Consider the following 23,550-nt stretch of genomic DNA (forward strand, 5'->3'; position numbering starts at 1 on the left):
TGCTCGGGTCTCCCAGTGGGACAGGTGACACGGGCAAAACGAGGGGAGGGGCTACTGAGCCGCATCCGTTGTTATCATCAGAAAGCCGACCGCCGGCTCTAAATAAACGGTACCGGGGGGATTCCTCTAGCTGCAGGCATCACCCCGGTACAACCACTTCTTCAAGCCGAGGTACAGCTACAGATACATGGGTTTACTGGAAGGGGTTAAAACTCCATTTAGCACCTAAAAATGACATAACACCCCCCAAACATCATACAGTTTCTGAAAGCAGAGACCCTGGAGAATAAAATGGCGGTAGTTCTGATTTTTTTTATGTCACATGATATTTACACAACAAAATATTACATGCAAAATTAAAAAAAAAAAAAAAAAACACATTAACATTATTTTTGTGGCACATAAAGGTAATGTATCACCCAGATTTTGTTTTTTGTAAAATATATAAGAAGTTGCACTGAGTAAATAGATTCCCGACACGTTAAAATTTTTTGCAGCGGTAAAATGATGACAAGCTTTGGCACCGTATATTTTCCATAGGGGGTGCTTTAAAAGCCACGGATAACCTTGATTTATGAACTTATTATTAAGAATTATTGATCTCACTTTGGCGTTTTGCATGTGTAGCAAAATCAATTTTTTGTGCGCAGGCGCCCCTGATGTGTATTTATGTATGTATGTGCATGAAGATGGGGGTGGAGGGTTCATTAAAAAATGTTTTTGGACATTTTGGGTGCTTGGGTGTAACTTTAATTTTTTACTCTTTATTTTAGTTTTTTATTACTTTTTATTTAAGCCCAAAGGGGGCAAAAATTACTTTTTGGACTTTTTTATTTTTTACTTTCAGTGATCAGGGAAATCAATGGAGAGCTGCACTACCACTCTCCTACCACCAGTGGGTACCGCACTACCAACATCCAACCACCAGAAAGGCATGAACTATCTATACAGTGATAGTCAGCCCTCTCTGGTAGTAGGAAGGAGATTGCTCTGCTGCCTCTAGCGGCTGGACGGCGTCGGGCATTTCAGGCAACATAGACGCTTCCGGACTTGCGCGGAATGTAGTGCTGGTATTGTAAGTGTGGGCGGAAGTGACGTGGAGGGATGTTGTGCTGGCGGAAGTGGCTGTGAGACCAGGAAGTAGCCGGTGCGGCGGCGGAGGATGGAGGAGGAGAGCCTGGAGGCGCGGATTAGTGAGTGCGGGGGACCGGGCCGTGGGTGGGGCAGACGGGGGGAGTCCTCTGTGCAGGTTTCCTGCAGACTGCATCTTCTCTTCAACTTCCTGTCCGTGTGACGTCACTTCTAGGGTGATGTCACGAGTTGGTGTCAGGGTGGGACATGGGGACTGGGTGTAATGTCTGTGCAGCTTCCATCAGAGGCTTCTCACACAGTGTTCACCCCAACCCCCCCTCAAAGCAAGAGGGTTCCCATATGTGTCCTGAGAGATACAAAGTCCCGGGTTCCGGTGCTCCTCATGTCTGTGTCGGGGGTTCCGGTGCTCCTCATGTTTGCGCTGCGGGTTTCCGGTGCTCCTCGTGCCTGTGTTAGGGGTTCCGGTGCTCCTCGTGCCTGTGTCGGGGGTTTCCGGTATCCTCGTGCCTGTGTCGGGGGTTTCCGGTGCTCCTCGTGCCTGTGTCGGGGGTTTCCGGTGCTCCTCATGTCTGTGTCGGGGGTTTCCGGTGCTCCTCGTGCCTGTGTCGGGGGTTTCCGGTGCTCCTCATGTCTGTGTCGGGGGTTTCCGGTGCTCCTCGTGCCTGTGTCGGGGGTTTCCGGTGCTCCTCGTGCCTGTGTCGGGGGTTTCCGGTGCTCCTCGTGCATGTGTCGGGGGTTCCGGTGCTCCTCGTGCCTGTCGGGGGTTCCGGTGCTCCTCGTGCCTGTGTCGGGGGTTCCGGTGCTCCTCGTGCCTGTGTCGGGGGTTCTGGTGCTCCTCGTGCCTGTGTCGGGGGTTCTGGTGCTCCTCGTGCCTGTGTCGGGGGTTCCGGTGCTCCTCGTGCCTGTGTCGGGGGTTCCGGTGCTCCTCGTGTCGGGGGTTCTGGTGCTCCTCGTGCCTGTGTCGGGGGTTCCGGTGCTCCTCGTGTCGGGGGTTCCGGTGCTCCTCGTGTCGGGGGTTCCGGTGCTCCTCGTGTCGGGGGTTCCGGTGCTCCTCGTGCCTGTGTCGGGGGTTCCGGTGCTCCTCGTGTCGGGGGTTCCGGTGCTCGTCGTGCCTGTGTTGGGGGTTCCGGTGCTCGTCGTGCCTGTGTTGGGGGTTCCGGTGCTCGTCGTGTCTGTGTCGGGGGTTCCGGTGCTCCTCATGTTTGTGTCGGGTGTCCCAATGGTTCTCGTGTCTGTATCTGGGATTCTGATGGTCCTCATATCTGTATCTGGGGTTCTGGTGGTCCTCATGACCCCCCGGGGAGGAGATTGTAGTCCGTAAATTCGATTTTTTATGTTCTTTCTTTGTTCCACAGATCGCGCTACAAACCCCCTGAACAAGGAGCAGAGCTGGGAAGATGTGGAGGCGTTCTGTCATCAACTCAACCGTGACCTGGAGGGGTACGACTACTACCACCATCATCACTTCATAATAGTGCAGGCCTGTAACAATGTATCCAGGAAGAGCTCCACTGTATGATCAGAGATCAGTATATGTAACAATGTATCCAGGAAGAGCTACGCTGTATGATCAGAGATCAGTATATGTAACAATGTATCCGGGGGAACCGATCTTTATGATATCCTATATGGTGGCCCTCTAATAATCTAGACAGAGCTCCTCTGTATGATATCAGGTGAAGCGCCTCCTATATTATCAGTATATGGCGGCCCTTTAAAGCCTAAGTTCCTAAGAAAAAAAATAATAATAATAATAAATGCACATTTTTTTTTTTTTTTTTGCGTTATTTTAACTGACAATTGTGCGGTCGTGCGACGCTGTACCCAAATAAAATTGATGTCCTATTTTTCTCACAAATAGAGCTTTCTTTTGGTGGTATTTGGTCACCTGTGCGAACCCTGCGGACTCTGATATACTGTAAAGGGGAACTCTGATGTAAAAGGGGGACTCTGGTGACCAGAGAACCTCTTACACTAGAGTTCCCCTTTACCTCAGGGTGCCCAGGGTTCCCCTTTACCTCAGGGTGCCCAGGGTTCCCCTTTACTTCAGGGTGCCCAGGGTTCCCCTTTACCTCAGGGTGCCCAGGGTTCCCCTTTACCTCAGGGTGCCCAGGGTTCCCCTTTACCTCAGGGTGCCCAGGGTTCCCCTTTACCTCAGGGTGCCCAGGGTTCCCCTTTACCTCAGGGTGCCCAGAGTTCCCCTTTACCTCAGGGTGCCCAGAGTTCCCCTTTACCTCAGGGTGCCCAGAGTTCCCCTTTACCTCAGGGTGCCCCTTTACCTCAGGGTGCCCCTTTACCTCAGGGTTCCCCTTTACCTCAGGGTGCCCAGGGTTCCCCTTTACCTTTAGGGTGCTCAGAGTTTCTGTTTGCATTGTAAGGCAAATCCAGTGGACTCTGATGTACTGTACAGGGAAACTCTGATGTAAAGGGGGATTTGGGAATACTGGGAACTCTGATGTAAGGGAAGTCCTGTTGTGGGACCATAATTAAGGGCCCCACAATGGGAGAAAAGGGCCCTGGGCTTGGGTCAGGGGGCCCTTCATTGCTTATTGCACCAGAGCCCTAAAGGTTCTAGTTAAGCCTCTGCAGCGTGACTTTATTTTAGAGGTGTCAGGACACCGTAACCCTTCTGTGCTCAGGCAAGAGCCCTCTCACCCTCCTTATCTTATCTCATAGGATTTCCCCTTTGAGATTACAGATCTGTATATTGTGATGACCCGCCCTATCCTTTTAACTATCAGTCCCCAGCTGCTGTAATAGATCTCACCCTGAGAGCTCCAAAATCTGCTGCGTTCTTCTACTGTCTTCTTATACACTATCTTGTCAAAAGTATTGGGACGCCTCCCTTTACACACACATGAACTTTAATGGCATCCCAGTCTTAGTCTGTAGGGTTCAATATTGAGTTGGCCCATCCTTTGCAGCTATAACAGCTTCAACTCTTCTGGGAAGGCTGTTCACAAGGTTTAGGAGTGTGTCTATGGGCATGTTTGACCATTCTTCCAGAAGCACATTTGTGAGGTCAGGCACTGAGGTTGGAGGAGAAGGCCTGGCTCACAGTCTCCCCTATAATTCATCCCAAAGGTGTTCTGTCGGGTTGAGGTCAGGACTCTGTGCAGGCCAGTCAGATTCCTCCACCACGTCTTCACCCGGTCTTCCTTCTGGGTTCGTGGCTTCCCGCTACAAGAGTGGCTGGGGGCGCGATGACGTCACTCTTCAAGTTTACTCGCTCATCCATGTCTTTGCGGACCTTGCTTTGTGCGCTGGTCCTAATCATTTAGTGAAGGGGGGATTATGGTGTGGGGTTGTTTTTCAAAGGGTTGGACCTGGCCATTCATTCTAATGAAGGGAACTCTTAAAGCGGAGTTCCAGCCTAAACACACACTCACCTGTCCAACGGTCCAGCGATGCGGCCGCCCGAAGCCTCTCTCTTCTCCCTCTGCTCTGCGGCGCCGGCATCTCTGGTGTGGGCACCCGGCTGTGACAGTTTTGGGCTTCACAGCCGGGTACGCACTGCGCATGCGCGAGTTGCGCTACGCGTCGTGATTGGCCGGCAATCTTCTGGGACCTCTGACATGTCCCAGAAGATTGCAGGGAGGGAGGGGGAGAGGAGAACTTCCGCTCAGGGCGCTCCGAGCGGAAGTGGGAGCGGGTACCTGTCAGAACTAGGTACCCGCCCCCCCCCCCCCCCCCCAAAAAAATGACATGCCAAATGTGGCATGGGGTTAGGACTGCCTAAAGCGGAAGTTCCACTTTTGGTTGGAACTCCGCTTTAAGTAGTGATGGGCTCAGACGTGTTCGCATTGAGCACGCCAAGAAGCCGGCACTGCACACCACCAATCGATCTGAACACGCCCGAGCCCGTCACTACTCCTAAGGCGCCAGCATAACAAGACATTTTGGACGATTTCATGCTCCCAACTTTGTGGGAGGAGTTTGGGGACAGCCCCTCCCTGTTCCAACATGACTGCACACCAGTGCACAAAGCAAGGTCCATAAAGACATGGATGAGTGAGTTTGGGGTGGAGGAGCCTGAAATGGTCTTTCAAATTTTTGGGAGAAAATACACTTTTTTTTAATTAAAAAATAAGAAAACAGTAAAGTTAGCCCAATTTTTGATGTTAGCGCCAAGTAAATGTAATATCTAACATGTCAAAGTTGCGCACGCTCATTTAATGGCGACAAACATTGCTACTTAAAAATCTCCATAGCCGACGCTTTAAAAATGTTTACAGGTTACCTGTAAATCGCAGGTTATCGCGGCGATACCTCACATGTGTGGTTTGTACACAATTTACACATGTGGGAGCGACTTGCTATGTATTCGCTTTTGCGCGCGAGCTCGGAGGGACAGGGCGCTTTAAATTTTTCTTATTTTTTCTTTTCTTTTTTTTTTCTTTCTTTTTCTTCTTTTTCTTTTTTGTCATTACTTTTTTCCTATTACAAGGAATGTAAATGTCCCTTGTAATAAAAATAAGACAGGTCCTCTTTTTAATGAGATCTGGGGTCAAAAAGACCTCAGATCTCTCATTTACACTTACAAGCAAAGAAAATAAAAATATTTAATTTTACTTTTGCCATAAAAAAAAAAAAAAAAATAAGCCCACCGCAGTTTTACTGCGGCAGTCAGGCGCTCCTGGGCAAAGCAACGTTATACTACATCGCTCGCTCAGGAGACTCTAGGGGGCGCGCATGCGCCGCGGCCAGCGCGCTCCCGCCCCGCTCGTTAGCTGGGGAGTCAGTGTGTGTGACCAGAGGCTCAGATGGCCACCGGCCACTCGCAATCTCCCGCAGCTGAGAGAGAAGGACAGACGGCTGATGTAAACACAGCCGTCTGTCATTCTCCCTGAAGTGATCACAGAGGCTATGTGATCCTGCTATGTAGGATCGCATGTCTCTGTGATTACTTCACTAGCCACGCCCCCCTGACAGTTAGAATCACGCCCCTAGGCTTACATTTAACCCCTTGGTCACACATACTGTTAACCCCTTCCCTGCCAGTGTAATTTTTACAGTAACAGTGCATATTTATAGCATTGATTACTGTAGTAATGTCACTGGTAACCCCAAAAATGTCAGTCAAGGGTCCGATCTGTCCGCCGCAATGTTGCAGTCCCTCAAAAAAAATCGCAGATCGCTGCCATTACTAGTAAAAAAAAAAAAAAACAATAAAAATGACATAAATCTTTCCCGTAGTTAGTGAACACAATAACTTTTGCTCAAACCAATCAAAATACGCTTATTGCGATTATTTTATTTATTTCTTTACCCAAAAATATGTAGCAGAAAACCAATTGGCCTAAAATGTTAAAAAATTTTGAGAAATTCATAAAAAAAAAAAGAATGTGAAAAATATTGTTGTTTTTTCAAAATTGTCGCTCGTTTTTTTGTTTATAGCGCAAAAAATAAAAATCGCAGAGGTGATCAAATACCACCAAAAGAAAGCTCTGTTTGTGGGAAAATAAGGACGTCAATTTTATTTAGGTACAGCGTCGCACAACTGCGCAATTGTCCGTTAAAGTAACGCAATGCCGAATCGCAAAATAGGGCCTGGTCATTGGGAAGCCAAATCTTCTGGGGCTTAAGTGGTTAAAGCGGAGTTCCAGCCATTCACTCACCTGTCCAACGGTCCAGCGATGCGGCCGCCCGAAGCCTCTAACCTCTCCCTCAGCGCCGGCATCACTGCTGTGGGCACCCGTCTGTGACAGTTTGCGGCTTCACAGCCGGGTACCCACTGCGCATGCGCGAGTCGCGCTGCGCGTCTTGATTGGCCGGCAATCTTCTGGGACCTCTGACGTGTCCCAGAAGATTGCAGGGAGGGAGGGGGAGAGGAGAACTTCCGCTCAGGGCGCCGCGGCGCTCCGAGCGGAAGTGGGAGCGGGTACCTGTCAAAACTAGGTACCCCCCCCCCCCCCCCCCAAAAAAATGACATGCCAAATGTGGCATGTCAGGGGGTCAGGACTCCACTTTTGGGTGGAACTCCGCTTTAAGGCTGTTGGGCGAAAGTGACATTTGACATAGCTCTGATCCTCCAGGGGCATAGAGTTGAGTGGTGGGGCATCTTGCCCTCACTCGACTTCCTGTGCATCGGAATCCGATCGTTTTCACCTCTACCGACTGCTCCCAGTAAGGGGGGGAAAACGACCGGGAATCCTCCGCCGAGATCACTTTTATCAGATTCCGGATCGCCTGCCATAACCCCGGTATGTGACGTCAAAGTACCAACGTCAATACACGGTGGGCGGTACGGAAGCGCTTAATTCATTAAAGTGCATATTTTCTAAAAAGGGTGCCTGTCAGAAATAAAAAGAAAAGGGAGGGAGCGGGGAGGAGGCGGAAGATCAGCAGAACTTCCCTTTTTAGGTGAAGTTCCTCTTTAAGAGACCACAGGAGCTCTCTATAAGAGGTTGTAAGGCACGCCATGATACTAATGTGTCAAAATGAATGGATCGATTTTAAAAAAAAAAAATTGTAAATTAATGGATGGATTTAAAAAAATAATAAAATAATGGATGGATGGATTTAGTTTGCAAACCTAATATTTTTGTGCTTGTAAATAGGATATTATAATTAAACTGTTTTTTATTTTTTTACAACTATATATTAAAACAAATACAGATCTGCATATGTAATAATATGTCTAGGCGGAGCTCCTATTTATGATATCAGATCTGTATATATAATAATATATCTAAGCGGAACTTCTTTTTTATATATATATTAGTTTGGTATACGGAGCATCCGGAAAGTATTCACAGCGCTTCACTTTTTCCACATTTTTTGTCAGCCTTATTCTACAAACAATTCCCCATAATGACAATGTGCGAGAAGTTTGTTTGAAATCTTTGCAAATTTATTAAAAATAAAACGAAATCCCATGTACAGAAGTATTCACACCCTTTGATCAATACTTTGGTGAAGCCCCTTTGGCACCAATTACAGCCTTAAGTCTTTCTGAGTATGATGCTACAAGCTTGGCACACCTATTTTTTGGGCAGTTTCTCCCATTCTTCTTTGCTGGACCTCTTAAAGCAGTAGTATAAAAAAAAAAAAAAAACCTGCAAGACAAAGGCATAATGAGCTAGTATGCATCGCATACTAGCTCATTATGAAACACTTAACCTTAAAGCGGAGTTCCACCCAAAATTGGAACTTCCGCTTTAGGGAGTCCTGACCCCCTGACATGCCACATTTGGCATGTCATTTTTTTGGGGGGATAAGCGGGTACCTAGTTTTGACATGTACCCGCTCCCACTTCCGCTCGGAGCGCCGCGGCGCCCTGAACGGAAGTTCTCCTCTCCCCCTCCCTCCCTGCAATCTTCTGGGACACGTCAGAGGTCCCAGAAGATTGCCGGCCGATCAAGACGCGCAGCGCGACTCGCGCATGCGCAGTGGGTACCCGGCTGTGAAGCCGCAAACTGTCACAGCCGGGTGCCCACAGCAGTGATGCTGGCGCCGAGGGAGAGGATCGAGGCTTCGGGCAGCCGCATCGCTGGACCGTTGGACAGGTGAGTGAATGGCTGGAACTCCGCTTTAAAACGAAGCCCCGACACCGCTGTGGGAGCGGACATGAATCGTCTCTTCCAGGTTCGCGGCTCTGGCACTGTGAGTGGCCGGAGCCGCAATGACGTCACTCCCACACATGTGCGCAGGGGGTTAACTTTCCGGCAACTTCCCGGCAAGGAACTCTGAAGGTCCGCTGGACCTTCAGTGTGCATGCGCCGCCAGCGTCAGCGGCTGCATGCATTGCAAATATCTCCTAAACCGTGCAGGCCCTTCTATCCCGATTGCTCAGTTTGGTCGGGGCGGCCCGCTCTAGGAAGAGTCCTGGTGGCTCCAAACTTCTTCCATTTACAGATGATGGAGGCCACTGTGCTCATTGGGACCTTCAATGCTGCAGAAATGTTTCTGCACCCTTCCCCTCCCTCTCCCCCCGATCTGTGCCTCCATATAATCATGTCTCGGAGACCTACACACAGTTCCTTGGACTTCATGGCTTGGTTTGTGCTCTGACATGCACTGATAACTAAAAGCAATTGACTCCTGCGCTTGAGGGGTGGCCTTGCGGGTAGTATCCCAAAAAATGCGATTTGGGTCTGATTGAAGTTATTCCGGCTGTGCTGCCACTCTCAACGGGTCGTGGTAACCCAAACAGGTTCTGCAAAAGGAATGGACAGAGGGCACACCAGCCTAGCGCATTATCTTTAAAACAGTTTATTGTTAACCTATACATACTCATTATACTCACAAAGCAATTGTGAAACATGGGCAAGTATAAGCAATATGGGACCACCGAGGATCTCCACTGGGCGTCCTCTCCTACCGCAGGCCATGGAAGGATGTGGACCTCCAAAAAAACGCTTACGTGTTTCGGGGTGTTCCCCCTTCATCAGAGCTCTGATCCACATCCTTCCACATCCTGCGGTAGCAGATGACGCCCAGTGGAGATCCTCGGTGGTCCCATATTGCTTATACTTGCCCATGTTTCACAATTGTCTTGTGAGTATAATGTGTACGTATGTTAACAATAAACTGTTTTAAAGATAATGTGCTAGGCTGGTGCGCCCTCTGTCCATTCCTTTTTGCATGCACTGATAACTATGGGACATTATATAGACAGGTGTGTGCCTTTACAAATCATGCCCAATCAACTGAATTTACCACAGGGGGACTCCAATCAAGTTGTAGAAACATCTCAAGGATGATCAGTGTAAACAGGATGCACCTGAGCTCTATTTTGAGTGCCATGGCAAAGGCTGTGATACTTCTGTACATGGGATTTTTTTTATTTTTAATACATTTCCAAAGATTTAAAACAAACTTCATTCACGTTGTCATTATGGGGGATTGTTTGTAGAATTTTGAGGAAAATAACAAAATGTAATCCATTTTGGAATAAGGCTGTAACATAACAAAATGTGGAAAAAGTGAAGCGCGTTGAATAATTTCCAGATGCACTGTATGTAATAATATATTTAGGTGGAGCTCCTATTTATGATATCAGATCTGTAAATGCAATAGAATGTCTAGGCAGAGTTCCTCTTTATGATATCCCTTTAAGTGGGGCCCTTTAACCACCTGCCGGCCTCCTGCCGAACATATGCTGCGCGATCTGCCGTACCTGCCCCCACTAGGCAGCGGAGATCCACGGGGCCGGTGTTGTAAACACAGCTGACCGTTCTTCTCTCTGAAATGATCATAGAGTGCCTGTCCTCCTTCTATATAGGATCACAGGTCTCTGTGTTCATTTCATAAGCCACGCCCCCATACAGTTAGAAAACACCCCCTAGGCTTGCACTTAACCCTTTGATCACCCCTGTTTTAACCCCTTCCCTGCCAGTGTCATTAGTACAGTAACAGTGCATATTTTTAGCCCTGATTACTGTATTAATGTCACTGGTCCTCCCATAAATGTCAGTTAGGGGTCCGATCTGTCCTCCACAATGTCACAGTCCCGCTAAAAATAGCTGATCGCTGCCATTTCTAGTAATAATAAATAAAAATGACATAAATTTTTCCCCTAGTTTGTAGATGCGATAACTTTTGGGCAAACCAATCACAATACACTTATTGGGATTTTTTTTTTTTTACCAAAAATATGTAGCAGAATACAAATTGGCCTAAAAGGATGAAAAAAATTGGAGAATGTTATATAACAGAATGTGAAATATATATATGTTTGTGTGTGTATATATTATAATATGTGTGTATGTATGTATGTATATGTGTGTGTGTGTGTGTGTGTGTGTGTGTGTGTATATATATATATATATATATATATATATATATATATATATATATATATATATATATATATATATATATATATATATATATATATATGTGTGTGTGTATATATATATATGTATATGTGTATACGTGTATGTATGTGTGTGTATATATAAATTATATATATAACAGGCCTCGACAAAACCCGGGCGCCAGGTAGCATTTGCGACTAGAATTAGCGACCTGGCGCCTGGGGTGCCCTGCGGGAGGTGTCCTGTCCCTTTTGCGCCCCCACCTTCTTTCCCGAGTGCACGGACTTCCACGCCGTCCATAAATTGAGGCCCCGGCTTTTCGGCCTTCTTCTGTGAGATGAGGCGCCCTCTTGTGGTGGCCGGGAGTAATGCATGTTCTCAATGCCTTCCCTCTCATCTGCTCATTGGAAGGAGATGGGAAGTTTTTGCAGGCTTCATCTCTCTGTCCAGTTACCTTTGCTTAAAGGTAAGTGGACAGGGAGTGTGGTTATTATTATTAATTTATTTTTTAAATTAAAAAAAAAAAAACCTTTTTTCTTTTTTTTTTTTTTTTTTCAATTCTTATTATTAAAATATATATATATATTTATTTATTTTTTTTTTTTCCTCATCGCCGTGCCACAGCCGAAGGCCCCTTTCACACGGGCTGTCTGATCGGGTCCGCCTGTCAGTTTTTCAGACAGACCTGATCGGACCCTTCATTCTCCTCTATGGAGTGGTAATCTGCCGCCATCTGACCCTGTCCTCCAAAAACAGACGGATGGTGGTTCTATTATCTATCCATCCCGTGGATCGGATCAGATGGCATCGGATGGAAAGAGACAGACAGTCTGTTTCCATCCAATTGCGCTATAGAGGAGAGTGGGGTTCTAGCCGTATTTATGTGTAAATTTAGTATCCGTTTTATTAAATAAAGCTTGGTTGTTAGTTTAAAAAAAAAAAAAAGAAAAAAAAACTGGCTCCTAACTTTTTTAGCTGGCTCCTAGATTTCAGGCAAATTTGTCAAGCCCTGTATGTATATGTATATGTATAATGTGTGTATGTGTGTATACATATGTGTGTGTGTATGTGCATGTATGTGTGTGTGTGTGTGTGTGTGTATATAAATTTTTTTTAATTTTTTTTTTTTTTTCAGAATTGTCGCTCTTTTTTGTTTTATAGAGCAAAAAATAAAAATCACACAGGTGATCAAATACCACCAAAAGAAAGCTCTATTTATAGGGAAAAGAAGACATGAATTTTATTTGGGTACATGATCGCATGACCGTCGCAATTTTCAGTTAAATTAACGCAGTGCCGAATTGCAAAAAAATGGCCTGGTCATTAAAGGGGGCAAATCCTTCCGGTCCAGAAGTGATTAATAATATGTGTTGATGGAGCTCCTTTTTATGATTAGAGATCATTATATATTGGCAGAGCTCCTCTTTATGATATCAGTATATGTGTTCCTTTACCCACTTGCCGACCGCCCCAGGTATATATACTGCGGGGCGGTGGCTCTCCTGCGTGAAATCGCGTACAGGTACATGATTTCGCTTTTCTGGGTCTGCGGCGCTGGACACAGCATGAGGCAATCAGCGGGTCAGGCAGACCTGATGTCCACCGGGACCCGCCGATCGTTCCAGAGAGAGACAAAACGGCCGTCTGCTTATGTAAACAAGCCAGATTGCCGTTCTGCTAGTAGAGGAGACAGAGATCCTGTGTTTCTGCTAAGCAGGAACACGAATCCCTGTCTTTTCACCGCCAAAAAAGCACTCCCTAGGACAGTGATGGTGAACCTTGGCACCCCCAGAGGTTTTGGAACTACATTTCCCATGATACTCATGCACTCTGCAGTGTAGGGGAGCATCATGGGAAATGTAGTTCCAAAACCTCTGGGGAGCCAAGGTTCGCCATCACTGGCCTAGGAGCACATTTAACCCTGTGATTGCCCCTGATGTTAACCCCTTCCCTGCCAGTGTCATTAGTACAGTGACAGTGCATTTTTTTTAACACTGTCCGCCGCAATGTCGCAGTCCTGCTAAAAATTGCTGATCGCTGCCATTACTAGTAAAAAAAAATAAAAAAATAAATATCCCTTCGTTTGTAGACGCGATAACTTTTACACAAACCAATCAATATACACTTATTGGGATTTTTTAACCAAAAATATGTAGCAGAATATATTTTGGCCTAAACTGATGAAGAAATTCAATTTTTTTACATTTCTTTATTGGATGTTTTGTAGCAGAAAAGTAAAAAATATATATTTTTTGTTTCTAGCGCAAAAAATAAAAACCAAAGAGGTGATCAAATACCATCAAAAGAAAGCTCTATTTGTGGGAAAAAAGGGACATAAATTTTATTTGGGTGCAGCGTTGCAATTGTCCGTTACAGTAACGCAGTGCCGTATCGCAAAAAATGGCCTGGTAAGGGGGGGGGGTTTAAACCTTCCGGGGCTGAAGTGGTTAAAAAATCTATGTAGGCGGAGTTCCTCTGTAATATTGGTCACTAATACGGAGTTTTTCTTCTTCCAGGCCTCAGCTGGCCACGCGGCTCCTGGCGCACAAGATCCAGTCCCCTCAGGAGTGGGAGGCCATGCAAGCTCTGACGGTGACTTCATTGTTTTATCTTCTGTTAGATGTATACAAATTCTGGGAATGTATGGGGGAGGGGCTTGTTGAAGATTTACAGGGGGAGGGGGGTGGAAGACCTTGTAGGGGTGTACACTTTCTTCCGAAACACACTTCTGTTTTGGCCGGAGTTGCAGTAAGGGTTGGTAGTGCTTGGGTCTGAAGTCTGAACTGTGATTGGCTATGCTGAGAACGACCGCTTGTTAGGGGAGGTGCTGTATAAACACTACTCTTTGATTGGCTGTGCAGAGGCCGACACCTTGTTAAAAGAGGTGCTTTGTCCCATCCCCAACACACATATTGGTTCCTCCCCTCTATGCCTCCTCCAGCACTCATTGTTCTGTCCCCTGTGTTCCTCCCCCAGTCCACACATTGGTCCCTCTCCCGAATCCCTCCCCCAGCGCACACACTGGTCTCTTCTATGCCCCACCCTCAGCACACACATTGGTTCCTCCCCTCTATGCCTCCTCCAGCACTCATTGTTCTGTCCCCTGTGTTCCTCCCCCAGTCCACACATTGGTCCCTCTCCTGAATCCCTCCCCCAGCACACACTCTGGTCTCTCCTATGCTCCACCCCCAGCACACACATTGGTTCCTCCCCTCTATGCCTCCTCCAGCACTCATTGTTCTGTCCCCTGTGTCCCTCTCCCAGTCCACACATTGGTCCCTCTCCTGAATCCCTCCCCCAGCACACACACACTGGTCTCTACTATGCTCCACCCCCAGCACACACATTGGTTCCTCCCCTCTATGCCTCCTCTGACACTCATTGTTCTCTCCCCTGTGTCCCTCCCCCAGTCCACACATTGGTCCCTCTCCTGTATCCCTCCCCCAGCACACACTCTGGTCTCTCCTATGCTCCACCCCCAGCACACACATTGGTCTAACCCACCCTTGTCCTGCCCCCTGTATCTTACCGTCCAATTGAGGGGCACACGCAGCTCAAGCAATTAAATAATCAGCAGACCGCAGCAGGTGCTTGCACCGGCTCCCCACCGTCAATAGGAGCTGTACGAAAGAAGAGGATGGCCGCATGCCACAACGAGATGAATGCTTTTCAAGTTTCTTTGTCACCAAGTCAGACAAATATCACAGGGACGTTGTTGACGTGTTTCACATGAGCAGTTCGTGCTTGTTCACAACGTTGTGAACAAGCACGAACTGCTTGTGTGAAACGCGTCAACAACGTCCCTGTGATATTTGTCTGGCTAGGTGACCATAAAGAAACTTGATAAGCATTAATCTCATTGTGATGTGTGGCCATCCTCTTCTTTCGTAACCTGTTTCTCACCCCTAGCACACACATTGGTCCCTCCCCTGTATCCTGAGCACAGCTCACACATTGGTATGTTCACTATATCCCACCCCCAGCACCAGCATTGATCCCTCCCCTGTGTATCCCTCTTCCAGCACAGGTTAGTCCCTTCCCTGTATCCCGCCACTGGCACACACATTGCTTTCTTCCCCTTATCCTCCCCTAGCACACACATTGGTCTCTACCCTGTGTCTCACCCCCAGCATGAACATCGGCCCCTCCTCTGATTCCGGCCCACAGCACAAACATTGGTCTCTACCCTGTGTCCCACCCCAGCACAAACATCGACCCCCCCCCTTCCTCTGTATCCGGCCTACAGCACACGCATTGGTCCTCTACCCTGTGTCCCACCCCCAGCACAAACATCGACACCCCCCCCCTCCTCTGTATCCGGCCCACAGCATACACATTGGTCTGTTCACTATATCCCACCCAGCACCCTGTATGTCTCCCCGGCACACGCATTGGTCCCTCCCCTGTATGTCTCCCCGGCACACGCATTGGTCCCTCCCCTGTATGTCTCCCCGGCACACGCATTGGTCCCTCCCCTGTATGTCTCCCCGACACACGCATTGGTCCCTCCCCTGTATGTCTCCCCGGCACACGCATTGGTCCCTCCCCTGTATGTCTCCCCGGCACACGCATTGGTCCCTCCCCTGTATGTCTTCCCGGCACACGCATTGGTCCCTCCCCTGTATGTCTCCCCGGCACACGCATTGGTCCCTCCCCTGTATGTCTCCCCGAGTCCCCGGCACACGCATTGGTCCCTCCACTGTATGTCTCCCCAGCACACTTTGTATCCCATCTTTAGCACATCTTAACCCTCGCACCATACTGATAGTCCACCAATCACACAGCATTCATCAACTTATATAATCTATAAATAAATGTATTCAATACAGCAGAACCCAAATTCTTCTATTGTAGTCCCTTCTGCACTAACATTACTTTTTCATTGGTATGTAGTTTACCTGTAAACACCCTTCTCTTCCTCCCACAGCTCTCTCCTCCTCTGTACAACTCCAACGTGATATGTCTCAGGCACAGACAGGAGAGTGTCCTCTTCCAGTCATACACCCAGTGTCCCCTCTCCCACCTCTGTGTTTCTGCTCCCCCCCAATGCTCACTATTATATTGTTCCCCGCTGCCACTTTCCCTGTTCATTGTTGCATTGTTCGGTTGGTATTACCAACAAATGACTCCACAATGTACCAGAGAGGCACTGCCTGCATGGAGTTTTCATGTTCTCCCTGTGCCTGTGTGAGTTTCCTTCCGGTACTCTGGTTTCCTCCCACACTTCAAAGACACGCTGGTAGGTTTAATTGGCTCCTGTCTAAATTGGCCCTACTATGTGTATGTATGATTGTGAGTTAGGAACCTTACATTGTAAGCTCCTTGAGGGAAGGGACACATGTGAATGTGCAATATAAACTGCTCAAAAAAATTAAAGGAACACTTTTTTTATTTAAAGTAAAGCATCAAATCAATTAAACTCCTGGGATATTGATCTGGTCAAGTAAGTAGCAGAGGGGGTTGTTAATAAGTTTCAGCTGCTTTTGATGTTAATGAAATTAACAGATGTGCTAGAGGGCCTCCAAAACATGAATGGTTTTACAGGTGGAGGCCAGTGACATTTTTTCCCTACTCATCTTTTCCGACGGTTTTTCACTAGTTTTGCATTTGGCCAGGGTCAGTGTCACTACTGGTAGTATGAGGCGATACCTGGACCCTATAGAGGTTGCACAGGCAGTCCAACTCCTACAGGATGGCACATCAATACGTCCTATTGCCAGAAGGTTTTCTGTGTCTCCCAGCACAGTCTCATGAGCATGGAGGAGATTCCAGGAGACAGGCAGTTACTCTCGGAGAGCTGGACAGGGCTGTAGAAGGTCCTTAACCCATCAGCAGGACCGGTATCTGCTCCTTTGTGCAAGGAGGAACAGGATGAGCTCTGCCAGAGCCCTACAAAATGACCTCCAGCAGGCCACTGGTGTGAATGTCTCTGACCAAACAATCAGGAACATACTTCATGAGGGTGGCCTGAGGGCCTGACGTCCTCTAGTGGGCCCTGTGCTCACTGCCCGGCACCATGGATTGCGATTGGCATTTGTCATTGAACACCAGAATTGGCAGGTCCACTACTTACTGGCGCCCTGTGCTTTTCACAGATGAGAGCAGGTTCACCCTGAGCACATGTGACAGTCATGAAAGGGTCTGGAGAAGCCGTGGAGAACGTTATGCTGCCTGTAACATCGTTCAGCATGACCAGTTTGGTGGTGGGTCAGTGATGGTCTGGGGAGGCAAATCCATGGAGGGACGCACAGACCTCTACAGGCTAGACAATAGCACTCTGACTGACATTAGGTATCGGGATTAAATCCTTAGACCCATTGTCAGACCCTACGCTGGCTGATGCAATGGGTCCTGGTGCACGACATTGCCCAGCCTCATGTGGTGAGAGTATACAGCCAGTTCCTGGAGGATGAAGAAATTGATACCATTGAATGGCTCCCACGCTCGCCTGACCTAAATCCAATAGAACACCTCTGGGACATTATGTTTCGGTCTATCCGACGCCGCCAGGTTGCACCTCAGTCTGTTCAGGAGTTCAGTGATGCCCTGGTCCAGATCTGGGAGGAAATACCCCAGGACACCATCTGTCCTCTCATTAGGAGCATGCCCTGACATTGTCAGGCATGCATACAAGCACGGGGGGGCCATACAAACTACTGAGGACCATTCTGAGTTGCTGCAATGAAATTTCAGCAAAATGGACCCGCCTGCTGCATCATTTTTTCACTTTGATTTTCGGGATGTCTTTGAATTCAGCCCTCTGTAGGGTGATAATTTTTCATTTCCATCAAACAATGTGGCATCCTTTCCTTCCTAACACATTACCCAGTCCATACCAGTATAGATCCTAACACATTACCCAGTCCATACCAGTATAGATGCGAACACATTACCCAGTCCGTACCAGTATAGATCCTAACACAATACCCAGTCCATCCCAGTATAGATCCTAGCACATTACCCAGTCCATACTAGTATAGATCCTAACACATTACCCAGTCCATACCAGTATAGATCCTAACACATTACCCAGTCCATACCAGTATAGATCCTAACACATTACCCAGTCCATACCAGTATAGATGCGAACACATTACCCAGTCCGTACCAGTATAGATCCTAACACAATACCCAGTCCATCCCAGTATAGATCCTAGCACATTACACAGTCCATACCAGTATAGATCCTAACACATTACCCAGTCCATACCAGTATAGATCCTATCACATTACCCAGTCCATACCAGTATAGATCCTAACACATTACCCAGTCCATACCAGTATAGATATCCAGCATGAGATTTTTCCCCATTGAGATCTGATGTGTTTTCAAAGTGTTCCTTTCATATTTTTGAGCAGTGTATATGTAAAAGCCCTTCGTAAATTTATGGTGCTATATAAGTAGTTGTAATAAATATTTACAAAAATCAACAGCAATCACTCCAGAAATCCTCCGTTCATGAATGGCACCAATTCCTTTGCAAAAAGTTAACTATTGAAATAAAAATAATAAAGCACATTATGGAATAAACAGGTTGACCCTCCTGAAGCTCCCATTGCCTGACCCTGAGGAAGTTCTCCCTCTATTATCCACAGACCTGGCCAGCCATACGGCTCTTTATACACCTGTGATCTTAGAGGGAAGCCCCATGATAGGTGAACTCCATTCCCCAGGTGCACATTTACCTGGGCGTTGGGATGGGGGTGCTGCAGCTTGATCATGTGATTGTTGCCTTCTATGTCCTTTTTTCTGGTAGTATTTCAGCACACTGACATTTTAGGGAAGCATTGGGGGTTCCAAACAGTTATTCCTCGTAGTCTATGTATGTTAGGCTGTCAGAAGAACAAAAAAAAAACCTTTTCCTGATTGCTCATTGTCTTTTTCAGGTTCTAGAAGCATGCATGAAAAACTGCGGCAAAAGGTTTCACAGCGAGGTTGGAAAATTTCGGTTCCTTAATGAACTGATTAAAGTAGTTTCTCCAAAGGTGAGAATTGTTCAGATATCTTCCAGATTTTCGTGCAGAAAGAGCAGACAGATACAAAGCCATGTCTCCGCTGTAGGTTTCAATGGGGGAGATGACTAACAGACTAAGGTTTGGTCACCTGCACAAGGAACGTTGATGGTCTCTTCATTTATCTGGCTATCTGAGGGATTGGATGACTGTCCACTGCTATGTAGTCTTTCACTTTAAAGTAGTAGTAAGCTCACTTTTCTTTTTATTTTTACCTCCAGCTAATCTTATGATAAAGAATTACCTGTAGGTAAAATAAATATCTCCTAAATGTGTATCGTTTAGGAGATATTCTAGCGAGTATCCGTTCATTTAGACATACACAGCTTTCTTTTGGTGATAATTAATCACCACTGGGTTTTTTATTTTTTGATAAGCAAAAGAAAAAATTAAAAGAAAAAGTTGCAAGCACTTTTTCCTTCTTCACTGATGTGTGCTGATGAGGCTGTACTAATGGGCACTGATGAGGCGGCACTGATGTGTGCTTATGAGGCGGCACTAATGGGCACTGATGAGGCGGCACTGATGTGTGTTGATGAGGCTGCACAAATGTGTGCTGATGAGGCTGCACTAATGGGCACTGATGAGGCGGCACTGATGTATGCTGATGAGGCGGCACTAATGGGCACTAATGAGGCGGCACTAATGGGCACTGATGAGGCTGCACTAATGGGCACTGACGAGGCTGCACTAATGGGCACTGACGAGGCTGCACTAATGGGCACTGACGAGGCTGCACTAATGGACGCTGACGAGGCGGCACTAATGGGCGCTGATGAGGCGGCACTAATGGGCGCTGATGAGGCGGCACTGATGTGTGCTGATGAGGCGGCACTGATGTGTGCTGATGAGGCGGCACTGATGTGTGCTGATGAGGCGGCACTGATGTGTGCTGATGAGGCGGCACTGATGTGAGCTGATGAGGCGGCACTGATGTGAGCTGATGAGGCGGCACTGATGTGCGCTGATGAGGCGGCACTGATGTGCGCTGATGAGGCGGCACTGATGGGCGCTGATGAGGCGGCACTGATGGGCGCTGATGAGGCGGCACTGATGGGCGCTGATGAGGCGGCACTGATGGGCGCTGATGAGGCGGCGCTGATGAGGCGGCACTGATGGGCGCTGATGAGGCGGCACTGATGGGCGCTGATGAGGCGGCACTGATGGGCGCTGATGAGGCGGCACTGATGGGCGCTGATGAGGCGGCACTGATGGGCGCTGATGAGGCGGCACTGATGGGCGCTGATGAGGCGGCACTGATGGGCGCTGATGAGGCGGCACTGATCTCTGCTGATGAGGCGGCACTGATGAGGCGGCACTGATGTGTGCTGATGAGGCGGCACTGATGCACTTTTCTTCATGAGCCACTCTGATCAGCTCTGTACAAAGTAATGAAGTAATGCAGGATATCTCACTATTGTGGGAGGGGCAAAAACACAAAGTAATGCAGGATATCTCATTATTGTGGGAGGGGCAGAGACGCAAAGTACTGCAGGAAATGTTACTATTGTGGGAGGGGCAAAGACATGAAGTAATGCAAGACATCTCACCATTGTGGGAGGGGCCAAGACACAATTTACTGCAGGGAAATCTCACCATTGTGGGAGGGGCCAAGACACAATTTACTGCAGGGAAATCTCACCATTGTGCATTGTGGGAGGGACAGAGACACAATTTATTGTAGGGAAATTTTACCATTGTGGGAGGGGCAGAGACACTTCACTTTAATATTTCTTAGTCCATGTCTGTTATCTCTCAGTTTCAGTCGTTGTAATGATGATCCTTTGTTACTCCTCAGTACCTTGGTACACGCTCTCCAGAAAAAGTGAAGCAGAAGATATTAGAGTTGCTGTACAGCTGGACGCTCGGCCTCCCCAATGAGGTGAAGATCACAGAGGCCTACCAGATGCTGAAGAAACAAGGTGAGCTCATCAATGATAACTGTGAATACAGTTCTATCCAGTGTCTGGCACTATGACAAGACACCATGTCACCCTCTTGTTCTTTATAGGGATTTTAAAGGAAGACCCCAAATTGCCAGCAGAGGCAATGATGCCTCTTCCTCCACCAAGGCCCAAGAATGCTATTTTTGATGATGATGAGAAATCCAAGGTAAGTATTACAGTTCGGGTCTGGGAGAGGATAGCTGTATTCATGTTTTGTGTCATTTTCATAAAGGAGAGTCAGTATGTGTGACCAGCTTGGGTTCATGTAGCTGGATGTGTATGAACTGTAGTTAGATTGCTATCTGTTTTGGACACACCCTTCACCAATCAGCCCTTGTTCACACCGCCGCGGCTTAGATTCCGACATCCCTGCGCGACTTCATTGCGGCTTGCATACGACTTCTTTAACAGAAGTCAATGCAAGTCGTGTTGAAGTCACATCATAGTGGTGCAGGAACCTTTGACTCCAGTCGCACCAATTAAAATCATTCCTTTGGCATTAACCACTTCACCCCTGGAGGGTTTTACCCCCCCTTAATGACCAGGCCATTTTTTGCGATTCGGCACTGCGTTACTTTTACTGACAGTTGCACGGTCGTGTGACGCTGTACCCAAATAAAATTGATGTCCTTTTTTTTTTCTCCCCCATAAATAGAGCTTTCTTTTGGTGGTATTTGGTTCCCTCTGCGGTGGAAGAATCTCTTAGATTGGGAGCAGGGATCTCTGATTCCTACGGTATTCGTGTCACTGGTTCCCGCAAAGTGTCAGAATGTCCAATGCAATATCGCAGTCCCGCTATAAGTATGACTGTCGTCATTACTAGTAAAATAAATACAAATATCCCGTAGTTTGTAGGCGCTATAACTTTTGTGCAAACCAATCAATATACGCTTATTGGGATTTATTTAAATTTTTTTTTTTTTTTTTTTTTTAGGATGTGCTTTAACCACTTAAGCCCCGGAGGATTTGGCTGCTAAAGGACCAGGGGTTTTTTTGCGATTTTTTACTGCGTGACTTTAACGGACAATTGCGCGGTCGTGCGACGCTGTACCTAAACGAATTTGACGTCCTTTTTTTCCCACAAACAGAGCTTTCTTTTGGTGGTATTTGATCACCTGTGCGATTTTTTGATCACGCGCTATAAACAAAAAAAGAGCGTAAATTTTGCAAAAATAACAATATTTTTCACATTTATTTATATGAAATTCCCCAAAAAAAAAAGTAAAAATCAAAATTTTTTAACATTTTTCGGCCAATTTGTTTTATGCTACCTATGTTTGGTAAAAAAAATTGCAAAAAGCGTATTTTGATTGGTTTGCGCAAAAGTTATCGCGTTTACTAACAAAGAGAAAGATTTTTGTCATTTTTGGTGTTTTTTTTTTTAACGCATAATGGCGGCGATCTGCGATTTTTTTTTCGGTACTGCGACATTGCGGCGGACAGATCGGACCCTTGACTGACATTTTTGACACTTTTGGGGTTACCAGTGACATTACTGCAGTAATCAGTGCTATACATATGCACTGTTACTGCAAAAATGACACTGGCAGGGAAGGGGTTAACTTTATTGGACAGGGAGGGGTTAAGTGTGTCCTAGGGGCGTGCTTTCTACTGTGTAGGGACATGGCTATTGGTGTAAAAGCAAAGATCAACCGTTCTACATAGTAGAACGGTCAGATCTTCACTTTTACACAGGGAGAACTGACAGGCAGCTTGTTTACACAAGCTGCTCTGTCTTTCTCCCTTCACAGGAGCGATCGTAGTGTGGCCGGCGGACATCGAGTCCGCCGGTCACACGCACTGACTTGCCTGTGAACGAGCCGCGGCGGGCGCGCGCCCGCCCGCGATAGGCTCGCAAGTCAGTGACAGGCGAGTGACGTACCGATACGTCACTCTGCCTGGCCGGGGCTGACCGCCGCAGTATATAGTCGTGCGGCGGTCGGCAACCGGTTAAAGGAGAAAGTAATATTGTTGTGTTTTTTTTTTTTTTCTACATTTTTTTTTTTTTTTTTCTTTATAGCGCAAAAAACCTAAAATCGCTCAGGTGATCAAATGCCTCCAAAAGAAAGCTCTATTTGTGGGGGAAAAAATGATAAAAATGTCATTGATGTACAGCGTTGCGTGATGACCAGGCAATTGGCAGGTAAAATATCGGAGTGCCGTATAGCAAAAAAACTGAAAACTGCCTGGTCTTGAGGGGGGGGGGGGGGGGGGGGGCTCAGGTTGTAAAGTGCTGTGCAAATTGACTGCACTATATAAATCCTGTATAAAAATTTTGTCGGAAAATATTGTCCATTTGTAATAGAGGGAGGGGGGGAGGTGACGGGGCAGCAGAACATGGCCTTCAGGGTAAAATCCACTTTAACCACTTGACCTCCAGAAGAGTTACCCCCCCCCCCTTCATGACCAGGCTGTTTTTTTGCTATACGGCACTGCGATATTTTAACTGCCAATTGCCCTGTCACGCAACGCTGTACATCAATGACCTTTTATTTCTCCCACAAATAGGTTTCTTTTAGTGGTATTTGATCACCTGTGCGATATTTAAGTTTTTGCGCTATAAACAAAAAAAAAAAAAAGACAATTTTGAAGAAGAAAAAAAAAAAAACATGTTACTTTCTCCTTTTAAAACACATCCTATCCTATAAAAAAATGTAAAATAAATCCCAATAAGAGTGTATTGATTGGTTTGCAGAAATGTTACAGCATCTACAAACTACGGGATATTTGTATTTATT

The 23,550-nt window shown here is 46.9% G+C and overlaps 1 protein-coding gene across 1 annotated transcript in view; it reads left to right on the plus strand.

Moving 5' to 3' along the window:
- The first annotated feature begins 1,097 nt into the window (after nucleotides 1-1,097).
- The window catches only part of GGA1 (golgi associated, gamma adaptin ear containing, ARF binding protein 1), a 46,667-nt gene continuing 24,214 nt past the window's right edge, over nucleotides 1,098-23,550 (plus strand). The window contains exons 1-6 of the mRNA XM_082265754.1: nucleotides 1,098-1,193; nucleotides 2,448-2,532; nucleotides 13,370-13,445; nucleotides 18,741-18,839; nucleotides 20,665-20,788; nucleotides 20,878-20,978. Of these exons, the coding sequence (XP_082121880.1) occupies nucleotides 1,163-1,193; nucleotides 2,448-2,532; nucleotides 13,370-13,445; nucleotides 18,741-18,839; nucleotides 20,665-20,788; nucleotides 20,878-20,978 (516 nt within the window). The 5' untranslated portion in view covers nucleotides 1,098-1,162. The remainder of the gene's footprint in view (nucleotides 1,194-2,447; nucleotides 2,533-13,369; nucleotides 13,446-18,740; nucleotides 18,840-20,664; nucleotides 20,789-20,877; nucleotides 20,979-23,550) is intronic.

The sequence above is a fragment of the Pelophylax lessonae genome (assembly GCF_965119305.1).
Source record: "Pelophylax lessonae genome assembly, chromosome: 8".
Lineage (NCBI taxonomy): Eukaryota > Metazoa > Chordata > Amphibia > Anura > Ranidae > Pelophylax > Pelophylax lessonae.